The sequence below is a fragment of the Lygodium microphyllum genome, chromosome 30 (assembly GCF_053477565.2).
Source record: "Lygodium microphyllum isolate KBCC chromosome 30, Lygodium_microphyllum_v1.1.10, whole genome shotgun sequence".
Lineage (NCBI taxonomy): Eukaryota > Viridiplantae > Streptophyta > Polypodiopsida > Schizaeales > Lygodiaceae > Lygodium > Lygodium microphyllum.
In genome coordinates, this window is record NC_141164.1 from 50590595 (window position 1) to 50616122 (window position 25528).

The 25528-nt window shown below is 40.9% G+C and overlaps 1 protein-coding gene across 9 annotated transcripts in view; it reads left to right on the forward strand.

Annotated features, from left to right (window-relative positions):
* The first annotated feature begins 1779 nt into the window (after positions 1-1779).
* The window catches only part of LOC148009828 (GC-rich sequence DNA-binding factor-like protein), a 54747-nt gene continuing 30998 nt past the window's right edge, over positions 1780-25528 (forward strand). For all 9 annotated transcript variants that reach the window (XR_015689718.1, XR_015689721.1, XR_015689722.1 and 6 more), the window contains exons 1-6: positions 1780-3328; positions 16700-16867; positions 17020-17708; positions 17790-18072; positions 18529-18812; positions 19379-19583. Coding sequence is in view for 1 of the 9 variants with exons in the window: in XM_087672985.1 (XP_087529111.1) it covers positions 2027-3328; positions 16700-16867; positions 17020-17708; positions 17790-18072; positions 18529-18812; positions 19379-19565 (2913 nt within the window). In the remaining 8 variants the exon portion in view is untranslated. The remainder of the gene's footprint in view (positions 3329-16699; positions 16868-17019; positions 17709-17789; positions 18073-18528; positions 18813-19378; positions 19584-25528) is intronic.

Sequence of the window (25528 nt, forward strand, 5' to 3'; positions counted from 1 at the left end):
CCATTGAGGCATGTAAGAAGGACTTATAGTTAGGCCGCCTGCTCGGGGCAAATCTTGGCATCACTAGTATGACTTCTATATTGTTCGTTATCACTTTATGAGAGAGGTGATTAAGGACAAGTAGATAGAGCTCGTCAAGATATCGACAGACAAATCTTGTAATCTACTCTCACTAAAAGTCTTCTAGTTGAACGCTATGCCTTTCTTAAGAAGATAATGGATGTAGAATGAGATAACATCTATTCCTCATCTTATTGTACTTCTATATACACTCTTACTTAGTCACTTTTTTTTTCTTGTTTTCTTCACACTTGGGCACATTTATTATTCAGTGGGAGGTTGTTGGGGGTTAAAGGCCGCATGTGCCTAGTTGCTTACCTTTACTTGTACTTGCTGATTGCACGCCTATACATTGTAGGTGGCGGCCGCCCATCTCTCATTGTCACTTTATTCTTTATTATTACTATGATAATAAAATAAGGGAATGCAAATCACACACTATGACCATTGGAGTTTCCACATGCTGGTCTCTCTCTTTTTTGCCTGAACCTCCATAGCTCTTGCTTCCGCTCATGCTTTCACTTTTGCTCCACCTTTCAAATTGATGGAGGTTTTAGTAAATCCTATTGTAGCAATCATTTTCCTTGTGCCTTCTATTTCTTATCTAATTTCTTAGCTTATTATTATTGGATATTCCACTCATACACACTCTCTATTAGAGTCTTACTTGATGCTTTGGAGTTTTCTACATCATTGATCTTCCTTCAAGTTGCACATGTTGTTCTCAACTTCCACCATTGTGATGTGCTCTTCTAGATTTATATGTCCTTCTCTGAAGCTACAAATTAATAAATTGTGAGTTTCTTAGAAGAAGGGTGGTCCCTTAAGGAAGACACCTTCAAAGTTTACATCTTTAGGATCTCGAAATTAGTATTTGCCTTTTGGTGCTATAAGGTGAGTCTCGTAGCCCTAGTTGGCTTGATATGCCTTTACTATTGTTTTTGCAAGGGCAAGTTCACTTTGCAACTCTTTCTTTGAGACACTTGTAGGTAGTTAATACTTCTTAATATTAAGATGCACGATCATATCGGTGATTTCTTAAGCATTTATGGTCTGGTTCACTTTCATTAGTCAATTTAGATGGTCCTTTTCCTCTCCTTTTCATGCCATGATTCTTCTTGAGAGCAACAATATAAGCTTAAGGGGCCTTCTCTAGCTTTACTAGGGTCAAAGAATATTAATCCTCTTGTCCATGCAGTTTTTTGGTAAGGCTTTGGATGAATTCCACCAATCAAAATAAAAAGAAGAAGAAAAACGAAAATGAAAAGCTAGAGTATGCTTTGGTGGATAGACGATCTAAAAAAATCATGGTCCTTACAAACGATGTGGATGTCTGCCTTGATTGGAAGTCCACAAACACATATCATGCCATCACGAGGTGCAAAAATGCAGCAAAAGAAGGTTTTGCATCTAGCCACACCCCATCGCCGAATAAAAATTCCTACGCCCTTTCGCAACAAAAGGGACTGAATCCTACGACTTTCCAATCATGAGACACAGTCCTTACCAACCAAGCTAGTTTGATTGGATGAAAGTGGTCGCTAGTTAAATTATTTTGTTATTTAAATCTTAAATCTGTAACTAGATCATATTGAGGAAGCCCCGACCATCAACGCAAGTTTGTAAAGGGTCTCATGTTGTTTACACACCAAATGATGGACACCCAGTTCTGAAGTTATAACTAGTCAAAGTACTTATTCAAGGATTGGGCATCCCAATCCTTTGTATACCGGAGAGGACATGACTCCGAAGAAATGGGTGCCCATGGCTAAGAAGAAGCTGATCAGACAACCAGACAAGAGAAGTAAGGAGCTTAAACATGCAGCTGGCGATCCTGACGCTACTTCTCAGAAACACTCTCTGCTGCCCTGGACGAAGAATTCTCTTCTGAAGTACTCAGACCCGCTCTCTGCAGTTAGGGTTTTCTACTTCCTTTAATGAACATTTAGGTTCTGTAGGTCGAGTAATGATGAAAGCGAAGAATTTTCGAAGGAGAGCGGACGATGATGATGATAAAGAGGGAGAGGATGCTGCGGTGAAGTCGCAGTCTATCAAGCCCTCCGCTAAGAAGGAGAAGCCTAAGGACAAGGGCGTTTCAAAGTCTTCAGGTCCCAAATTGCTAAGTTTTGCAGAAGATGAGGAGAATGGCGATGGCAGTGGTCTGCAGGTGAAACCGCTCTCAAAGAAAGATTCCTCCAAAGAGAAGCTTTCTTTGAATAGGTCTTTGTTGAGTTTTGAGAAAGATGAGAGTGTTGGCGATGGAAGCCTTTCTTCCAAGTCCAAGAAGAAAGCGTCTGGTTTTGGCGCACTGCAAGGATCGGGACATAAGCTTTCTGCTGGAAAAGAGAAGAGCACCACCGTGCTGTCCAATTTCCAACCGCAGGCCGGTGAATACACAAAAGAGAAGCTGATGGAGCTTCAGAAGAATACCATCCGCCTAGGTGGTGTAAAGCCGACCCTGGAGAGTAAGCAGGCAGAGCCTGTAGTAGTTTTGAAAGGACTTGTGAAGCCATCTCTTGGAAGTCGTGCTACCGAAGCAGAGACCACATTGGACCAAGAACCTCACAGACCTCAGAATGCTGATCGAAAGTATGTTGAACTCAAGGCTCGAGAGAGTAAAGATGCTTCAATGCTTGACAAGGATGATGCTGAGAGTCGGCTTGGGCTTATGGGTATAGGAACAGGAGCTGAAGGTGGTGGTGTTACTCACATTCCTGATGCAGCAGCCATAGCTGCAGCAAAAGCGAAGCGGGAACGATTGCGACAGGCACAGGCTTTACCTGACTATATTCCAGTAGGCAATTCTGATATGACCGATTTGAGGGGTAAACTCCGAGAAAACCCTGTGTCAGGAGAGGAAGTTTTATCCAGTGATGACGAAGGGGAACTTCAAGGTAGACTTGCAATGCTGGGAGACAAACCACATGACAAGGCAAAGTTGGGAGTATTGGACTTTGTTGAGGATAGAATTGTGGAGGAAAGCTCATTAGGTCCTCGGGAGGATGATGAAGAGGATGGAGAGCAAAGATGGGAGGATACCCAATTAATGAAAGGTTTTGGAAAAAGGGTAGAAGGTACTGCAAGCAGGCCCTCTGTTCCTCCTCACCAAGAAGCTCATTCCATGGGATATTCATCCAGTGGACTGCCTTCAGTTCCCCTCCCTAGTGCAGCATGGGGTTTTGGTGGGCAAGGTATGGAAGCAATGACAGTATCTCAAAGAGCTGATGCGGTGATGCGAACTTTACAAGACACTTTAATCAGGACTAGAGTAAGTTCACATTTAACCTTGAGGATTCTTTCACCTGCTTGTGCATGTAAAAATCATGTCAGGTGTAGATCACTGTCATTTTTGTATCATGAGTCCATTAAACAGGAGTAGTTATATCTTTGTGGTTGCTTTTTGTCCATCTTGATCACTTTTTGAAGTGGCAATGAGACATTGTGGTGATGGTTTCAATCCTCTGAGTTGACAGTGCTCTACCACCTCTTAAATATGCTGGCTTGACAGCCCAATGGTCTTGACCTGCTCCCAGCATGCTGTGTGGGCAGTGGCTCGTTTTGATTGCAGCAAAGAAAACTGCAGTATGTCCTGTGCAAACTATGGCAGCCTTCTGAAACCCTTACTGATGAGAAAGCCTAGGGAAGGAGTTCTGGAGTACATAGCTATATTGCCCTTTTGAGAGTTCTTCTTCATTGGCAGCTTGACATCATTCAGATAGCAGATGTCCTCCCTAAACATGATTTACTTTCTTGGCACATTACAGTTTCTTTGGTCTCTTTGGCCACAGTAAAGACCATTTGTAGTTGCTCTTTTATTGTACATTTGAATTCTGGTAATTGATATATATTATAATTCTCTCTTACACAGAGAGAGAGAGAGAGAGAGAGAGAGAGAGAGAGAGAGAGAGAGTTGCAAGCACACAAAGCAAAGCTGAATAACAGAAATAATGGATTGATTGATTTGATATAAAAGTACAAAGGCTAGGGCCTCAATACATAGGATAGGGTACACATCCAAACCTTTGACCCTTATTAAATGCTCGGTGGTTTAGAAGGCGATGACACCTATGCACACAGTCACACACTGTAACGTGTGTTCACAAAGGAGAGCTACCAAATATCCAACAAGTTTCTAGGCGGGGTCAATGTGCTCCCCTTGCTTGAGGTTTTGCTCATCTCTCTATCAATCCTCTGCAGTAAGTGTCACCCTCTGATGTATGAGTAGTCATTTAACCTCTTTCCATTGCTAGTCTCATGTGCAACAATCTGAGATTCTATGTGAGTTTCGTAGATCCAATCACCTTAGGCATTGTGTGAGATCAGGTCACATCCTTGCAGCTATGGCAGTCCACATTGTGATTAACCTTGTTTTTTTTAATCCTCTTTGCAAAATATTCAATAAATATAAATATTCAAAAGAAAAGTGAACAATATCTTGCACATTCAGACTCCATTGTCATGTTTGAAAAAGGTTTGCTAGGGCATGTAAAGAAATACTCAAACAAAGACGATAAACTCAAAGTGTATGACAGTAACACAATGAACATAGTAGAATTGAAAGTCTAAAGCAAATGAAAATGAATGAATAGATAGTCTATGCTGATATGAATACAATGAACCTCAAACCTCCGCATTTCGAGTGGATAGGCGAAGAGATGAATTAGAAGAGGAATCTCTAACAGCTTTGAGAGTATGTCATATCTGGAGTTTGAGAGGGCGTTGTACCTTGAGCGAATCTCTAACAGTTTTGAGAGTGTGCGTACCTCAAGCCTATGCTGATATGAAAACAATGAACCTCAAACATCTACGCCTTGAGTGGATAGGGGAAGAGAGGAATTGGAAGAGGAATCTCTAACATCTCTAAGAGTGTATTTACGTCGAATGGATCCCAAAATGCTACAATCAGCCTCTAGAAATGATCAATAGTAGTAAATTCAGAGAGGAGGAGAAGAGAAATGTGGGCTGAATCAGAAGTGAATGCTTAATACAATTGTAGACTGATTAGTCCTTGCACCTAGCCCAAAGCATTACTAAGGGCATTTGATCAAGTTGGAAAATGATGACAGCATTGGAGACGGTGATACAGATAAAGATGTTGATGGAGACAGAGTATGTGGCCAACAATCCTTGGAGAAGACAGAGAAGAGTGCTGCAAATTGTGAGAGTACCTGCAGAAGATAGAAACAATTAATTTGTCCTAGTCGGCTAGTGGCTATAAGTAGCCATAAATGCCGAAGTCTAGCCGACCAAGAGCTAGCCAACTATTGCCAGCTGGCTGAATGCATTAAATACAGTTTGACTGCCAATCTAGGCCACAAAAATGATGATATGGTAGTTGTTGTTGAGCAAAGTCGTAGTAGCATGGAGCTGATCTTAGTCAAATAGGGCTGATTCGGGGGATGGTCCCCTCTCGATACATGATCCTATAGGATCAAGTCCCTTGTAAGTAGTGCAATACGTGCAAAGCAGTTCACTGTGAGCTTGAGTAGGAGTCTTCATGAAAGAAGACAAGAATGCCACTACAAAAGAGATGTTTGGCCTATGTAGAATGTGGAGCTTTGACATGCTCGTTATGGTCACATGAGTTTTGGTAATCTCATGATCTTTAGAGGTGTCAAATGGTTGATGCTATGCCTACTTTGGATACTCCATCTCCCCATGCTTGTGGGGTCGCCTTTTTAGCAAAATGTAGAGGGTTGTCTTTATGAAGAATGGTGTAGTGCGTACTGTAAAAATTACACAGTGCAACGAATAGAATCTGAGAAAGAGATAAAGAGTACACAACAGATAAGAGGAGAATAAAAAAATTATTTAGCTCTAAACAATTGATACAAATATGGCTTTGTCCATCCATGTGCTTCCACTGTGAAGCTTAGATGGCAATCTAGACAAAAGATAGGTGAAGAGCTTAAGGCTAGCTGGAACAACTTTGATTGGGTGAAAGATAGATGATTGATGGTTGTGAAGGGATTTAACTTTTATAGCCTGTGAAGGGGGTCATGATGGATAACCTTCCATATGCACTTGTGTTTATGCACTTGTGTTTGTTGACCTTCCATGTACATATGTCTGTTGACCTTCCATGTACACATGTGTCTGTTGACCTTCCATATGCACGTGTCTGTTGATCTTCCATGTGCACATGTCTGTTGATCTTCTATATGCACGTGTCTGTTGATCTTCCATGTGCACCTCCACTAGTTGGCTAGGGAATATTCTCTTCACTGTTGGCTAGGGCCTCTGATAACCCTCTTACTCTGCAACTCGATGCAATGTGCCTCGAGTTGCTACCGGCTTAACTACTTTGTTTAACCCAAAGATTAGACCCACGAAGTCACCTTTTTGCCATCCGGTCACATAGACCTCATCTGACATACAAGTTAGGACTTAATCAATATGGGAGCTCACATATGGCTTTTTCTCATAATGGGGGCCTTATAACTTTGAGCACCATGGATCATTGGTGGCACCTTATGAGGGTGGGACATTGAGCATATCTAACACCCCCCCTCAATGTCCACCCGCAGGTGAAATATCTCCTCAGTCCAATGCCGAGTCTTTGAAGATGAACTTGAAATAGATCCTTCGTAAGTACTTTGGTGAAAATATCCGCTCCATTCTTCTCTGTTGGACAATAGACTAGTTCTACTATCCCATCCTCAATCAAATCACGCACAAAGTGATATTGGATCTCTATATGTTGGTCAACGCATGAAACATTGGATTTTTGGCAATGTGTAACTCTGATTGTCACATCTTAGTACAATTGGTTCTTCATCTTGCAATCCCATATGCCATAGGATTCTTCTCAACCATACTACTTCACATGCAGCAAAACAAGCTGCCTTGTACTCTACTTTGGTAGAAGACAATGCCATTGTTGGTTGCTTCTTACTAATCCAAGAGAAAATTCCTGAACCCAAAGAGAAACAATAACCAGGAACTGACTTCCTGGAATCACCGTCTCCTGCCCAATCTGAGTCACAGTTCCCCACAAGAGAAGTTTCGGAATTGTATATGATACTATAGTCAAGAGTTTCCTTTAAGTATTTGAGCACTTGTATTCCAGCTTTCCAATGACTCTCATGAGGTTTGTTTGAGAACTTGCTCAAAACACCAATTGCTAAACTGACATCTGGTCTGGTGTTACATAAGTAGATCAGATTGTCGACTAACCTCCAGGCTCCTATACCTCCTATATCTCCCAATGTTTGCTAGTGCTGATGTATCCTCAATGGATAACTTTGCATTCACCTCCATAGGTGTAGCTATCTCCTTACACTCGGTCATGCCAAATGCCTTCAAGATCTCCCATGCATACTTCTTTTGAGAGATGAAGATCTTTCTTGGCTTTTGCCCTAGCTCTTGTCAGACTTTAATCCCCAAACAATAGTGCAGCAAGCCCAAGTCTGTCATTTCAAACTCAAAACTCAAAGCCTTTCGAGTTTGGTTGATCATATCTTCATAGTCACCTGTAATAAGAAGGTCGTCCATATATAGGACAATCACTACAGACTTTTCACCATCCCTGTAAATATACAAGTTAGCATCCGAGGCACATCTCTTGAAGTTTAAGCTTAAAAAGAACTTATCTATCCGCTGGTACTATGCTCTGGGGGACTTGTTTCAGCCCATACAATTTCTTCTTCAGCTTACATACTTTGTTCTGAGAATGGGGGTCCTCAAATCTTGTTAGCTGAGCCACGTACACCTCTTCCTTGAGGTCACAATTTAAGAACACTGACTGAACATCCATTTGGTAAATTGGCCACTGCAAGTACTATGCGAATAGTGGTCATTCTGGCAGTTAGAGCAAATGACTTTTGAAAATCAAACCCTTTAACCTGTGAAAATCCTTGTGCAACCAATCTAGCTTTGTACTTTTCTAAGGTACCATCAGCCTTGTACTTTACATTCTAGATCCACTTGGTGCTAATAACCTTTTGCTTTGCTGGCCGATCCACTAGCTCCCAAGTGTCATTCTTCATTATGTTGTCATACTCGGCTTGCATAGCTGCCTTCCATGCTGTATCTGCAAGTGCATCTTCTAAGTCAGTTGGCTCCTTTACTTCTCTCATAATCTCAGCCATCAAGGCCATATTGTCTATGTGAGCAGAAGCCCTCCTTTGCTCCTCTATTCTCTGAGACCTCCTTGGTCGGTCTGCCTTATTCTCAACAGATGTAGACATAGGATTATTGTGGTCATAGAGCTGTTTCACCCAATGCGGCAATGGCTTTTCTGATGGGGTGATGTCAGGTTGGTAAACTTTTTCCTCATTATCTGAAGATGATGCTTTCTCCTCCTCAAGGATAGGGACAGCTCTCAGGACAGGGTCATAGTGGACTACTTCTTCGCTTGATGAGAAAGTGGAAGAAATTGCCTTCTCCTCCACTGTATGCGGCTGCTCCTTGAACATCACATCACGGCTCATGATGATCTTCTTTGCCTCTTGGTCATATAATTAATAAGCCTTCTGCTCATCACTATAACCCAAGAAGATATATTTTTTGCTTTTTGGTTTTAACTTGTTTCTCTTCTCATCAGGAATATGTGCATAATATTCACATTCAAAAATTCTGAAATGTGAAATAGATGGTTTTTTACTAGTGTAAGCCTCATGAGGCGTTTTTTCCTTGAGAGCCTTTGTGTAGCTTCAATTTAGAATGTAGACTGTAGTATTAACAGCTTCAGCCCAAAAATGGTTAGGCAATCCCTTGCCCTTTAGCATGCATCTTGCCATATCCACAATCGTGCGATTTTTGCATTGCACAATCTCGTTTTGCTGAGGTGTGTGAGGCTTCGTCAATTGACGCTTGATCCCTTTGCTCTTGCAAAAGTCCTTAAACTCCTTTGAGTTGAACTGACCACCACCATTTGTTCTAAATTTCTTCGCACTTTTTCGTGTTTCATTCTCAACAAGTTTTAGCCATTCTTTAGACTTACCAAAAGCTTGAGCCTTATCACGAAGGAAGTACATCCACATCTTCCTATTATAGTCGTCAACAATCAACATAAAATAAGAAGATCCCTCCAAGGCCTGTGTAGTTATTTTATCGCACAAGTCAGCATGCACCAACTCTAGAGGAGCGTGTGCTCTATTCTTTCTTTCTTATGGAAATGCATTTCTCTGTTGCTTGCCCATCATTCAAGCTTCACATGGTTTCTTTAATTCAGTCATTGCAGGTAGGTGCGCAACCATACCTTGCTTGTGCATCTCCTTCAACATTGCAAATCCGATGTGTCCAAACCTTTCATGCCAAAGCTTACTTGTGCCCACTCTAGCGGTGGTTGTAAGAGCACTTAGCTCATGCAGGTTGTTCCTTCTTTCTCCTTTGCCAATAACTTGCTAGCACTGTCGAGAATTTCTGCACTTGTCTTCTTGAATCTCACTTTATGACCAAGATTAGTTATGGTAGCAACTGATAACAGATTTCTCTTAATTTCAGGAACATACAATACATTTGAAATCTTTTTGACTTCATCGTTTACAGCAACAAAAGAAATAGTACCTATGTCTGCAACAGGGCATTTTGCATAATTTCCAATCGTCACAGTGATGGATTCTTGTAGAGGTTGCATAGAACTGTATAGACCTTTCTTGTTGGTCATGTGACAGGAGGCCCCACTATCTAATACCCATGAGTCAGTGGTAGATTCTTTTTGCGCCGAGGAGCACACTTCCTCAATGGTGGCCATGAATAACTCCAACTCTACTTCAGCCGTATTGGCTGTCTCTTTTCCTTTACTTTTAAGGGTACCATTACTTTCATTTGCTTTCTTGACACGATAATATGAGATTGCATGTCCTTTCTTCTTGTAATAGAAGCATCTCCTTGAAACTTCTTTTTACCGCTCTTCTTATTTTTGTCACCATTATTTTTGGTGGAGGAACCACCTTTGCCTTTTGCATTGGTAGAGAATGCAACATCTCCATTGTTGCTTCCTTCTCGGGTTTTCAGCCTCAACTCCTTCTCCATCAATAATGCATAAAACTCCTCAAAAGTCAAAGCTTGAGGTCTCACTTGAGTATTAAGGGCAGTTACTAGTCCATCAAACTTTTGTGGACAAATCCGAAGACACCTCCTCGCTAGCTCCTTGCTAGTCTTTTGTATCCCAGCGCTAGCCATTTGGTCGCGTAGATTCTTAATCTGAGTGATGAATGCTTCAGCTGTCTCTCCTTCAGCAAACTTCTCCGCTGCTAGTTGATTCTCCAAGTTTTGAATCCTTGTCTGGTTTCGCGTTTCATATTGACTCCTTAGTACATTCCAAGCCTCTGATGCTTTGGTTGTATGCTGAATCAAAGTTAGAACACTGTCAAAATAGCTTGTAACTAAGTCACACAATGCATCTGCATTCCTTCGTTTCCAAGCTTGTAGAAGAATTTGCATTTGGAGGGATCATCAGACTAGAATTTGATGGGTCAGGGGTAGGCTGTGGTTTTGCGTCATTCCCCATCACAGTCTTCAAAAGCTCATAAGAATCAAGGATAGTTGTAATTTTGAACTTCCACAAGGTGTAGTTTGTACCATTTAACTTGCCTTCGCTGGAGGTTGGTGGACGAATCTTCAGTGTTTGAATAGCCAGTACAGCGACACCACCTCTTGCACCGCTTCTTGATGCAGCAAAACCGCTTACAGAAGACGACATAGTTCCTCTTTGCTGTTGAAGCCTTTGCCTCTTACGTACTCTTCGATCCCTACAGCCCCTTGGGCTTTGATACCATGTAAAAATTACATGGCGTAGCAAACAGAATCTGAGAAAGAGATAGAGTGTACACATCAGATAAGAGGAGAATAAAAAAATTCTTTAGCTCCAAACAACTGATACAAAGATGGCTTTGTCCACCTGTGCGCTTCCACTGTGAAGCTTAGATGGCGACCTAGACAGAAGATAGGTGAAGAGCTTAAGGCTAGCTGGAACAACTTTGTTTGGGTGAAAGATAGGTGATTGATGGCTGCGAAGGGGTTTAGCTTTTATAGCTTGTGAAGGGGGTTATGATGGATGACCTTCCATATGCACTTGTGTGTGTTGACCTTCCATGTGCACGTGTCTTTTGACCTTCCATATGCACCTCCACTAGTTGGCTAGGGAATATTTCCTTTATCGTTGGCTAGGGCGTTTGATAACTTCCTTACCTGGCAACTCGATGTAATGTGCCTCGACTTGCTATCGGCCTAACTGCTCCATCTAACCCAAAGATTAGACCCACAACGGTCACCTTTTTGCCATCCGGTCACATAGACCTCATCTGACATACAAGTCAAGACTCAACCAATATCTTGGCTCACATAGCTCATACATTGATGTGTGTGGTTCTATGTCGACGAGAGCACTTGGTGGTCATTTGTGTTTTGTTACATTTATCTATGACTCCCTAGGTACACTTGGATGTATGGTTTGAAGGCCAAATTAGATATATTTATGCACTACAAACACTTGTTTGCAAAATTGGAAGTAGAAACAAGTTTGAAGGTGCAGACCCTACACAAAGATCCATGGGGGGAGGGGAGGGGGAGTGTATGTCTTGTGCCTTTAAGACATTCTTGCTTGAGCATGACATTACATATTGGGCCATTGCGAGGATAACATCTCAATAGAAGGGAGGGGCTGAAAGAAAGAATCGCCCACTCATGGAGATGACCAGATGTATGCTAAAAAGTAAAGGGCTGCCACACAAGTTTTGGCTTGAGGGCCTACAATGTGCCAATCATATACTTAATAGGGCTTCGACAAAGGCACTTAAGACGCTCATTGTTTTTGAGGTATGGCGTGATCTGAAACCGAAGGTTGATTATTTTCCGGTGTTTGGTTCATAGCATATGCTTATGTGCCTAAAGGGCTTCATGGGAAGCTAGATGATAAGGCACTTAAATGCATTTTTGTTGGATATAGTTTACAGAACAAAGGCTATTGTTTGTACAATTCTCACACTTAAAAGGTTTTTAAAAGGTTTTTGTCAGCAGAGATGTCATTTTTGCTGAAAATACAGCCTATTCCCATGATCAGTTTGAAATGCCAGCCACCTATGAGAATGGTGATGCCTTTGAGGGTCTTTTGCCACTTGCATTGGGATATGTGCCTGCTGCTAATGCAGAAACAGATGCATTACAGCATGCTGAGCTTGCCACACTTGCCCAAAATCAGCTTCCAATTGATCCGATTTCTCCTAGGGCAGTGGATGACACAGTTATGCAAGAAAGGGCTGCTATAGATATAACCAAAATAGTCCCTAGATGGCTGTTATATACTCTCAAACAGAGTCGTATGGATGCTCCTTTGCCTCAATGTAGATGTTCTAGTGCTAGACATGCAAGAGAGGCACATTTTGTTGATACAGGCCATCTTATTAATAATGAGGAAGCATATGCTTTTGCTACTACTCTTTTGGATGAAGATGAGCCTACATGTTTTGAGGATGCACAATAGGATGTGCATTGGGTGGAAGCCACGGGTGAGGAGATGTGCTCTATGAGTAGAATAACACTTGGGAGTCTTGTTGACTTGCCTTCTAGTAAAAAGGTCATTGACACACATCAGGTTTACAAGCTAAAATGGAAATCCAATGGGTCTATTGACAGATACAAGGTAGGGTTGGTTGCAAAGGGATATACACAAAAAAAGGGCATTGACTATGAGGAGACATTTGCTCCTACAATCAAGATGACCACTATTAGATGTGTGATTGCTGTGGCTGCACAATTAAGTTGGGATGTATATCAATTGGATATAAAGACATCTCTGAATGGAGATTTGGAAGAGGATGTATTTGTTGCACAACCTCCAGGCTTTGTTGCACAAGGCCAAGAGCACAAGGTTTGCAAGCTGAATAAAGCCTTGTATGGCTTAAAACAGGCTCCACATGCTTGGCACTCCAAGATAGATGCATTTTTGACCGCATAAGGGTTCCAAAACAGCCCAGTTGAATCCACCCTCTATGTTAAGAAGGAAGGGGGGGATTTGATCATTATCATTCTTTATGTATATGATATGCTGCTTATTGGACCAAATGAGAGAAAAATTGCAGATTTCAAGGCTGAATTTCAATCTACTTTTGATATGTTAGATATGGGGTTTATTCACTATTTTTTGGGGATTCAATTCACCCAAAATCAGAATGGTATTGTTATGTCTCAGTCAAAATATGTTCAGAAGTTGCTAGTAAGGTTTAATATGCAAGATTGTTAACCTATGATCACACCTATGGAAATAGGGCTAAAGCTTTCAATGCATGATGGTGGTGATCTATCAGATGTTGCTATTCACAGCCAAGCTGTTGGTTGTCTTATCTATTTGTGCAACACCTGTCTTGACATACAACAAATGCATGCTTATAGTGATTTAGATTGGGCTAGTTATGACATACAACAAATGCATGCTTATAGTGATTTAGATTGGGCTGGTTATCACAACACAAGGTAGTCTACTAGTGGACATTGTTTCTTTCTAGGCTAGTCATGCATTTCTTGGCTAAGTAGGAAGCAACTATTGTGGCTATCTCATCTTGTGAAGAAGAGTACATGACAACTTTCATAGTGATAATCGAATGTGTTTGGCTGCGGTGTGTATTGGCTGATCTTCATGTTCATTTGGAGGGATCCACTCCTATTTTTTTTGATAATTGCATTGCTATTGTAGTAGTGTGGAATGTGTTTCATGCTTGTGCAAAACACATTGAGATACATTATCACTATGTCAGAGAGAGATCACATGTAGGGAAGTCTGGAGATTAGCATACTCACCAAGACACTATCACGTGAAAAGTTTGAGGAATTTAAAAAATCCTTGAACTTACTACCTTTTGGTGATTGATTTACTCCTTGTATATCATCAAGTTGGCACTGCAGAGGGGAGGGGGTTAGAATTGGTCAATTATGGATAATGTCCAATGTAATTTGTGTGGTGTGGACACTTTAATATTAAAGTGTCAAAATATAGTATGCCTATGACTTTTAAAGTAGTGACACTGGACTCTAGAGTTAAACTCACTCTAGTTGAGTTAGGGATAGGCCTTACTTACTTAAGACCTTTTGTGCTTTTATTCTATAATTCTAGCACTTGCATCTTTTGTGGAATCGCTATCCATTCTTGCTCATTGTCTTTGTTCACACACACAGACACACACACACACACACACACACACTCTCTCTCTCTCTCTCTCTCTCTCCGTTTCCAACACCCTTAAAGGACCCTGTCTGTATTAGTTCACATAAGTTCGTTGAAACAAGCTCCAAGTGCTCCTTAGCCTTATGCAAAGCCTTGCTGGGAATAGCTTCTCAATGTTGCTTGCCACAAATGAAAGATACACACGGCGTATGGCTTACTCCAATCTTTAGTAATCCACGCTCAAGCTAACTTAAAGGTACTCGTAGTTGAGGTGGCCAAACCGAGCATGCCATAGCTTAGTCTGAGGTTGAGAAGAAAGAAGAAGCGAAGAAAAGGTCGATGAAGTCTGCATCTTGTAGACTCCATTCTTCTCAAGACGTGCACAAAGAACCTGTCGAGAAGCACAATCAAGAACTCGGAAGGAGTTCTTATCAAACTTGGTTGTAAGGCCAAGAGCATAAATCTTACTCACTGAAAAAAAATGTTATCCTAAATTCCGCACATAGAGAACCTCTAAGAGGAAAAACGAAAGAAAGTAGCAAATAAGCATCAAAGACACTTGATTTTACAAGAAGAAGATTTGGTGTGGTTGAAATTTGACAAAGCTCATCTAAGAAGCTCTAACAAGCCTTCATCCCAAGTCACTAAGCTTGCAGCAAGAAAGTATGGGCCATTTCAAGTCACTAAAAATATTAATGATGTTTGTTTCAAGTTACAACTTCTAGAGCTTTAAATAATTCCTAATGCTTTTCATATTCATCGTTTGAAGCCTTTTGAAGGGCCTCCACCATTGGAATTTGTAATAGAGGATCCAACTGAAGTAGATGAATAAGAGGAGATATTTCAACCAAAGCAAACAATGTTTCATATGATTCGGAAATGAAAAAGAAATATTTTTAGAAAATTCTGTTTGAAATTCAAAAAGTACTCTCATTTAGATTCTAAATGGATGTCAGAAGAGTATTTTAAAAACTATCCAGAGATACTTGTAGTTTATAAAGGACCTGTAGGATTAGAAATAATTCAAGCAATGTCTTGAGGACAAGACGGGTTTTAAGAGGAAGACCAACCTTTTGTATATCAATTGCTACCAAGACATATTGGCTCAATGATTCAACTAACTTGGGAGCATTTTGACCTTTGAGTTATTTCTCTTGGTCCAAGACCGTTAGAACAAACTCCTCCCACTTAAGGGCACTTGTGTTCCCTGAACCAATCAAGGTGAAATAGAGTGCACTAAATTGGGGCGACAAGTATGAAAGAAAAATTATTGCCATGTCCTCCAAGGTAAACACCTTCCTTGCATTTTGGACTTGCATTTGCAATTGCCAAAGCTTATTGACATGCTTCCGTATAGAAGACGACTTGTTGGCACCCGAAGTCCACATTTGAAAGTACAGAGACACTTGCTTCATAACGGTCTTCTGATTGTACATTTGATCCAACTCCAACTATATCTCCCGAGCCACGGTTAGTGCTCGATGTGAGCAATAATGGCTGGACTGCAAGAGAGAAAGAGGAAAGAATGGATGCAAGCATTTAGTTTGTCCCAATGTGCATGTGCCTTGAGCAACTCAGCTTTCTCATTAGTGGAAAGCTTGGAAAGATCATGATCTATAGACCCTCCTATAGCCTTGGTCACAAGCTTTGCCAAATCATAGGACGCTGGGATGGCAAGCATCATGTTGGCCAGTTAAAAACTGGCCGATTGCAGCACAGATGAAATTACTGAATAGAATAATCAATATTTTGCGTAGAAAAAATTGGACTGTCATGTGGCATCCCATGTGGATTGTCTACCCTGCCCAACTGCCCGAGAATGCTGGAAACAACCTGTAGACTGCATAGAACTGTCCAACCTCAGAATAGGAAATGTATAATTGTGCCCGAAAGTGCTAACGGTACAACAGTAACCTGACAATGCTTGTCAAGGGGATGAGTAAGTCTCTAACATGGTGCTGCCTAGGAGGGGGGAAGGAAAACTTCAAGGCTTATCATATTCAAAGTGGCTATTCACATGACTAAAAATACAAGAACTATAAAGTGTCTAGTGGTAATGGTGTGTCTGCTCCAGAATATTTAACACAACCTAGCACACCTAGGCTACACAGCACATGAGCAGCTCTAAGTTCAACAGCAGAGCAATGATGCTGCTGTAGAGAGGAGGAGTTGCTCTGAGCAGCATCACTCTGAGCAGTTGGGCTGTGGAAGTTTAAAAGCTACATAATGGCTGTGAAAAATGCATGTGCTCACAGTTTCAGATCCAGGCTCCATTTTTCTGTTCTGGAGCTTTTTATATTTGGCTTTCTGCAAATGGCCATTGTGACTACAGACTTGTAAATTCATTTGTAGTAGCTCTTATTTATATGCAAGCAAAGTTGGACCAATAAATAAACTTGCATTCTTGCAGCATTTCATTGTGTTTTGTGTGTATGCACAAGTCTAGGCTGTTTCACTGCATTGCCTGACATGTTATTCACTGACAAGATCAAGCATTTAGTTATATTTTGGTTAAATGTTGGTGTATTATTTAAGGAAACACATGACTGGACAAAGTCGGAGCTTCACAGAGTTGAGGATAATCTCTCTACCAAATTGCATGATATCTCAATGCTTGAAAAGTCTCTTTCTGCTGCTGGGGAAAAATATGTCTACATGCAAAAGCTACGTGACTATATCGAGGCCCTTTGTGATTTCCTAAAGGTGAGCAGCAAAATTTTGAGGTGGACTGTTCATATGATAATAAGTATGGGTTTATCAACTGTTATTTGGGTATGCTAGAGTTGCTAGTTAGATTGTCATATCTTGCCTCCCAGCACCAGTATATGTCTTAATAGAGTACATTCTATTGCCAGAGTAAGGGTCCTTTGATTGAAGAGCTAGAAGAGCATATGCAAAGGCTTCATGAAGAACGGGCAACTGCGGTTAATGAGAGAAGGTCAGCAGACAATGAGGATGAAAATATGGAAGTTGAAGCAGCCTTAAATGCAGCTAAGTCTTTGTTAAGCAAAGGAGCGAATACTTCATCAGCAGCTGCAGCAGCAGCAGCAGCAGCTGCTAATGCACAATCTATCCGAGAGGGATCAGACTCAGCAACAGAGATTGATGAGTTTGGTCGAGATCTGAATCTTCAAAAGCGGATGGAAGCCAAACGACGTGCACAGGCCCGAGAACGTAGGAGGGTACGTGCTTCCAGAAGGAGAGCAGCCTCAGTCATTACCACTCATGGTGATTCTCTTGGTGGAGCACGCTTAGAAGGTGAGTCCAGCAGTGATGAAAGTGACAGTGAAAAGAAAGCCTTTCAGTCTGGTTGTGCAGAGGTTTTGGAGACTGCAGAGAGGGTTTTTGGAGATGCTGCTGATGAGTTTTCACAGTTGGCTTTAGTGAAGGAAAGGCTTGAAAGCTGGAAGACTTTGTATCCTGCAGCCTACAGGGATGCTTATGTCTCATTGAGTGCACCAGCCCTTTTTGCCCCTTATGTTCGCCTTGAGCTTCTTAAATGGGATCCTCTTTATGGTGATGCAGACTTCACAAATATGAAGTGGTGAGTACAAATTTGGTATCACAAGCAAGCAGCCTTACAAAGGGATGTATTCCCCTGACTTTGGTCTTGCTTGTTTTGAAGGCACTCTCTTTTATTTGACTATGGAATGCCAGAGACTGTTGAAGAAGCGAGTCCTGATGATCCAGACAATGACTTAGTGCCAAAGTTAGTGGAAAAGGTGGCATTACCTGTCCTTCACCATGAAATTGCTCACTGCTGGGATAGGTTGAGCAGAAAAAGTACCAAAAATATGGTGTCTGCCGTCCAAGTTGTTCTTACTTATGTGCCGGCATCAAGTGATGCATTACAAGAGTTGCTTTCAGCGATCCAGGCACACTTATCTGAGGCAGTTGAGGATCTCCAGGTGATTCGTTTCACAGATTGGTTACTTGTCTTAATCCTGTTGATATTGGTGGTGATTTATTTTTCTTGCTTTGGAAGTAGTAATCATCTTTATACTGTAATGGAATTTTTAGAGAGCTCACAGGAGTTACTGTGATCAATATAAGTGTGTGATTGTCATTCATAGTGGAGTGCCTTGGTTTCTGAGAAGGTATGCATGTATGAGTAACCTTCTAGTTTGTTTCCCTTGAATGGCCTTATTTCAGTACTCCATAATAGAATAGACTTACATTTATCTTTGAAAGTCTGTAAACTTGAGATAAATGGGTTGGCAATGCTGTGTCATCATTCCCTACAGGGTCAGGTGAATGAAACCAACCAGTGATTGGTACATGTTTTGAGTGTGTTCTAGTGTGTAGAGTGCATCCAGGGAGTTCTATCCTGGCTCCTCTAGAAGCTGATTAAAAGTTGTTGCTAGGTACCTACTTGGAGTCAGCAACTGATGAGCATTGTGCCTCAAGCAGCACGGATTGCAGCATACAAGTTTGGCACTTCTGTGAGGTTACTGAGGAATATTGCTTTGTGGAAAGACATACTTGCAACATCTGTGCTTGATAAGCTCGCTTTGGATGGCCTTCTGTATGGGAAAATGTTACCACAGCTGCGGAACCTCGTGCACTCTCCTTATGATGCTATCAGTAGAATGGAGCGAGTTGTTGCAGCACTTTCTGGTGTCTGGGTTGGCCCCAATTTTACCACTGGGTATGCAAGTTTACTTAAGCTATTGAAATAAGACCTTGTTTGTCTGGATGTCACAGTTCTGTAAAGTGTGGATTTTTTGATCACATGTGTGGATGTTCCATTTTTATGTTCTCTCAAATCTTTCTTGTATGAGCTCCTGGCAGTCCTCTTTTGTAATGGCCTCTTGCTTTGTTTGTAAGGGCAAATACTACATCCATTTGGCATTTGGAGAAGCTAGTAGTCAAACTTGTAACGCACCTTGATGCTGTGTGCACACACCTTTTCCTTTTTTGTAATTGTTTTTCTGGATACTACTTTTGCAAATGCTTCTCCCATTTATTTTTGTAGATTTTATTCCCAGTTTGTATAAATTAACTTCTGGCTGCACCCACAACAAGGAACAGCCAGTGGTCACTCCACCTCTAACCCTCCCCTCTCCACCCCAAAAAGAATAATGAAGAATGCCACCCAAGTGGTAGCTGAGGCTAATAAAGAAATATATTCTAATTTATATTTAAAAAAATGTTTCTGCTGGTTATATGTTAATGAACTGAATGGTGTGTGCTTCGGTGGGCTATATTTTGCAGTACAAAATTGGAGCCTTTGGTGGATTTCCTAATGAGTATTGGGAGGGTGGTTGAAAAACGTAAAGGAGCTAGTGCTGAGGATGTTGTGGGACTTGCACGGCGATTGAAGCGTATGTTGGTGGAGCTGAATGAGTATGACAAAGCACGGTCACTGTCTAAAACTTTCCAGCTTAAAGAGGCCTTGTAATTTTGCTCAAGGGCACATGTAAGTATCAGCTAGGCTGCATTTGTGATATTCAAGCTAGGCTAAACTTCTCTTTTCTTACTGATATATTGTTGGTTATGAATTAAGATCTCATTGTGGTTCAAGGTTGATATTGTAGAAAGTTCCATTGATCCAATATATTTTAGCTTGTAAACACTCAAGTACAGTAGAACTGTGAAATAATTTCTCCTGTTCTGAGGTAGTTAGGTTACAACACATGTCAAAAACACATATTCTTTCAAGTTGGTTGATGTTAATTCCACATGGCATATGACTTTGATAGAACAGATATACTGGTTCCATTTCATAGGGGCTTCCATACAAAAGTTTTGTTTAATCTTGTTTGGGTTGTATCACTTTAAAATTTGTGTGTCACCATGATTTACTCCAATGGGGATTTTTGGTGCCCAGTCAGAGCTAATGTTTCTCTAAGAACGTCAAGGAGTTCTGATCTCCTCTTTCTGTTTTTTCCTTTCCACTTTTGGATTTGTATTCACAAGATCAGTCTCACATGGCCTTTTGGTTTTCTAACATAAGATTTCAAATAAGCTGGTTGTGTGATTTGGAATGGTGTCTTTGTATGGATTTCAAGCTTTGATATGAAGTGACTTAGTGAGCAGATTGAGTTCTAGAGAATGCTGTTATTGCCGGTGGTTCTTAAAGTTAGGGTAACTTTGTTGGAAACAATGAGCGGACTCTACTAATTCTATCAGGAGTATTCAAAATATATTAGGACAACAGTTCTAGCTACATGCATTAGAGCCAAGAGATTTATTGGTTGTTTAGGCTCCCCCAAGTCAAACCTTATCAAGAAAGCTCTTTCTCGACTCTCAAATGGTGAGGACCTAATGCAGTTTCCGTGCGCAAGTAGCAATTTGGACATCTAATTGGTGTATATGCCTGCTACATGGAGTCTAACTATGTGTATGTGTTCTTAGACAGGACATATTTGTAATTCAATGCAACTTTTTTTGAGTTCAAGTAGTTGTTGAGATTGCTTACCTTGAGGGTTCGGGAAACTCTCTTGTTGGAAGAGCTAGCTCGATTTGTTTTGCAGCATGAAGAGCAACTCGAAGAGATTGGTGACAGTGAATCCAACCTTACTAAGGCTTTTACTGTAGGCACCCATAGTGTGGAGATGTGTTGGAAGAAATACCCTCACCTTCATCTTGGAGTGAAGGATGGAGCTAAAATATTTGAGCCTTCCTCTACTTCTTTACCAGTAGTTGTTACACGAGTTTGCATGTTTTCACTTCCATGAGATGGAGGAGCGTGCTTCATCGACTATAGAGAGGCCTAGGCTTATTGATAATGGTGCTTTGAATCATATGACTCCTCAAGGAGATTTTTGCAGGTTCTTCATCTATCCAAGGGTATAGTCACTATTGGTGACATTTGTTTGGTGCCTATTTGTAGTGTTGGCACTTTGCCTCTATTTTTTGACTGTTCATCAAGTTGCATTTTGGAAGTCCTACATGTTTTGGACTTGGGCTTCCTGCTTCTCTTAGTTCATGGCCTTACTAGACTTGTACCTGGGTTCTCTTCATTGAGCAAGCCATCTTTATTGAGGATTCTTGTTCGGGAGCCATTTTAGCTATAGTTTGGCAAGAGAGAGGGCTTTACAGGCTCCTTTTCCCTTTCATTTTATAGGATCCTGTGAGGGAGTTGTCTATAGTTGCATCTGTTCTTGATTGTGCACCTCCTATCCCCCAGGTTCCATCCCATCCCCCACCATCTCCTTTGGTGGTTCCCTCGTATCTCTCATTCTTTTTAGAGTGGGATGATATCAATGATGTGGTTGTGGACTTCTTGGCCCCTTATATTTTAGAGGGGGATTTCCAAGATCATGAGGAGCTTCTTCATTGACAGGCTACATTGATAGACTTCATAAACATTGTCACTTCTTTTGCCACCCTTGGATCCATCTTGCCTTCTTTGGCCTTCGGCCACATCAAGGATCTAAGAGGGGTGTTAGCAGTTATATGTGCCTTGCACAGTCATCTCCTGCTTGTGAGCCTCAATTCGAGTTAGATGAGGACATTAGGAGCTTTGACACTCAAGTCTGTCATGTGTTTTGATGGAGGAGGCAGCTCTTTCTAGAGCATGCATTGCAGTGCATTTCTTTTTTAGTTGATTTTAGGTGTGTCCACATTGGCTATTTAGTTTCCAACTTCTGCATTTCTTTTTTAGTGGATTTGGACTTTGTTCAATCACTTTTCCTTCGGTTGCTCCTGCTTCACATTGTTGTTTAAATGCTTCAGCATTGTTACAAACAATAACTTTTCCATGAGAGGCAGCCATAGTTGAACCTACTGGTCGTGCAGGCGAGCGAGCGCAGTATGTTGAAGAGCCGAGCGGAGATGGAGGTATGAAGAGATGAGAAGATATGGTGAAAAGAGACGGAAGCAATGGTGAGATATGAGAGAAGAGCGGTAGGAGGAGGAGGAGGGTCGTGGTGGTGACTCAATGACAAATGGGTAAAGAATTAGAGGAAGAAGATGAAGCAGATGAAGAAGGCCAGATGGTGTACATTGACGTGGAAGGAGTAGGGAAACCCACCAGCAACGCACTACTCATCGAAAACTGCCCAGACTGATCCTGCACAGATGGGAGGGCAGCGTGTCTGTTTGTTTGTCTTCTTCTTCTTTTGTGTTGTTCTGTGTTTTAACGGAGCTACAGACGAAAGGATGAGGGGACCAACTGATCCAATAGACGACAACATTTCTCATTATTTTATCTAGGTTGGCCAGCATTTTTTGCTACTTGCTTGATCAGATCGGCCAATGTGCTGCCCCCTATGCTATTTATAGCAGGTCAAATTGATGGTGGCATTCATTCACAGATCATCTTCTGCAGGTTCTAGCGCTCTCCTACATTCAAGGATTTTCCTCCGTCTTTTGATGCTACCTTTTGTCATCGGCCTGATCTGGTGCCCTCTTTGACGCCTTGGGCTGCATGTAGGGACTGATCAATCCACTCGTTGTATTCAGATTTCATTCAGTTCAATGTAGATTTTCTTCTTCCATTCTCTTCTTTCATTGTAGTCTTTCTCTTCCTTTCTCTCTCCATATTTGTGTCCCTCTTCCCTTGCACAGTCTCACAAAAAATGCATCAACCACCACTTTTTTCTTTCCATCAATGCGGACGATTTGAAAGTGAAACATTAAGAGGAAATGTACCCATTTCATATATTGTGGTGCACAGGTTGAACCCAAACTCCTTGATAGGAATGCAACTCCTGATAAGCTTAGGGCACAACGAACATCAACTTTGTTTGAGTAAGAAAATATCTCAAATTTTGATGACCCCTAAAAGATAGTGTTTTGAAACCAATCTATGACTCACATAAAGCGGTATTTCCTTCAATTAACACCTGGTCTTTTCACACACATTCACAAATAGAGACCTCACTCCCTCGCTCAACACCAGATTGGCCCCGAAAACCGGCGCCCCTCTTGGTATTTCTTTATCAATTAAAAGATGGAAAGTTACAAAAATGAAATGTTTCAAAATACATAACTTGTGAACAGTTGGCTTTCATCTTTTTTGAGTAAATCCCAACTGCATAAGGACAGTACAACATGACCGGAACAACATCCCTTTTAGGAAAGCATTTTTTGTGACCATAACTGAATGATTCATGTGCAGAATTGCAGTCTGCAGAACTCTGTATTCACTGTTTTTACTGTTCAGCATATCCACAACAACATCCCTTTTAGGAAAGCATTTTCTGTGACCATAACTAAATGATTCATGTGCAGAATTGCAGTCTGTAGAACTCTGCATTACTGTTCTTACTGTTCAACATATCCAGAACAACATCTCTTTTACCCTGGCATCATTTCAGCAATAAAATAGTCCCACAAACAGCACCAAATCAGAGCTGAAAAACCTTGTTCTTGTGTGGCATGGTCATCACATTTTTTAGTTCCTGCATTGGAGAAGCCAACAGTTGCTCCTGAACGTGGATAGTGAGGTTTGCCTCAGCAGAAGTGCAACACACAACTGTACCCTTGATGGAATCAGCCCATCATGCAGAGCATTTGCTTTGAGAATAGAGAGAGAGTTGACCAGAGGGAGCAAGCTCTACCTTCGTAAATGAGGCAGAGTCGAAGAAGTACTCTCCATAGCTGATGAACTTGCAGTAATTTGTCCTTAGCTCCTCAAGATCTGCTCCTCATGCCTATTACGTTTTTTTTTAATGCTCTCTTTCTCTCTCTCTTTTTTGGGAATTTGTGCCACATGGCATACATGTAACAATTTTCTTGTTTAAACCTTCCAGTCTAAAATTCTCCATGATCGGGTCAAAATTTGACCTCGGCACAAACTAGAGAATTAGTTATCGTGCAAAAATGAAGATAACGACGTGAATAGATTTTTGGGTCCAAAAATAGTAACTCCCTAAATTTTAGGGATGGTGACCCCTGCATTCCTCAAGTTGTTTTGAGCAACTTTTATCATTGCAACCACATCAAAAAGTGTAATGTGGCTCAATTACGGTGACATTTATTCAGTGAGTATTCTTACATGTGCATCTTCCATCTTGGCCAGGGCTCATTGTCCTGCACTATCTCCAATGGCTAAGCACACAGTCCTAAACCATTGACATTCTATTTCTCAATTCCCATTCAATATGGAACCGATCCTAAGGCTCAGACAAACCATTAGTCCAATTTGTCCCAATGGCGTGCCTCTTTTGGCCATGCAAAGATCCCGGCTTAATCCAAGAGAACTTTGGGAATAAAAAGCAACAACAACTAAAGAAAATAAAAATAAAATATTTATATAAGTAAATAAGAAAAGCATCTGCAAAAGTATCACCACTTGGTGACATGTTTTCACGAAGAGATTGCATAGATTACAACAAGTAATTCTTTCTCATAAACCTGCAAATTTCTTTTAGCCTCATGCCAACCATGACTCTCATAGGCGACCACATGTTGCTCTTATATTAAAACAACACCAATGTTGTTACCACATGCATCACACTGTACCACAGAGGACTTCTTGAGATTTGGCAAGACAAGCATTGGATCTTAAGTTAACTTTTCCTACAACTTTAAAATTCTGAAATCTCCACCTCTATCTATTGAAAAGATAAATCCTTTTTTTTAAGGGCATATAATGGGGATGCAATTTCAGCAAAATGGTGAGTCATTGTCTATAGTATGAGCATAGCCTCAAGAAACTGTGAACCTCATGAACATTCTTTAAATGCGGCCCCATGTGAGAATAGCATCAACTTTAGTAGGGTCCATGCACACACTATCAGTTGATATAATAGACCCAAAAAGTAAAGCTCATGCAAGAAAAGTCACTCTTTTTGTCATTGATAACCAATTGATGTTTCCTTAGCTCATTGAACACAATAGCCAAATGCTTACCATGCCCTTCATTATTTGAGTGAACAATCATGCTAACAACGAATGTGCCTACAAATGCATTGTGTGGCTGAAAAATACTATTCATCATTCAGCTAAATGTAGCAGGAGCATTGGTAAGACCAAATGGCACAACGAGAAACTCATACAAACCGAAAGTATAGAAAGTTGCTTTGTGCACATTCTCAAGCCTTATATAAATTTGATGATAACCATTTTTAAAGTCAATACAACTGAAAATGGTAGACTTGCTAGTGCCTTCAAACCTCTTGATATCAAGGAGGGATTTAGTGTCACTCATGCTAGAAGCATTAGTGCGCATTTCTAAGCAAAGCAAACAACAGCCTGAATATTCAGCTAATTTCAGCCTAAAATTTCAGAAAATAAGAGCAATATTTAGTGTCACTCTATTATTGACAATGCCCAAATACATATATTGCAGTGGAAAGGATGACTTTTAGCAATATAACTAAAATTTCAGCATACATCATTGCCAGGTGACTCCCACTTTAGCAATGTTACCAAAAATACATTTGCAACAATCCTAGATCTACAAATGATCTC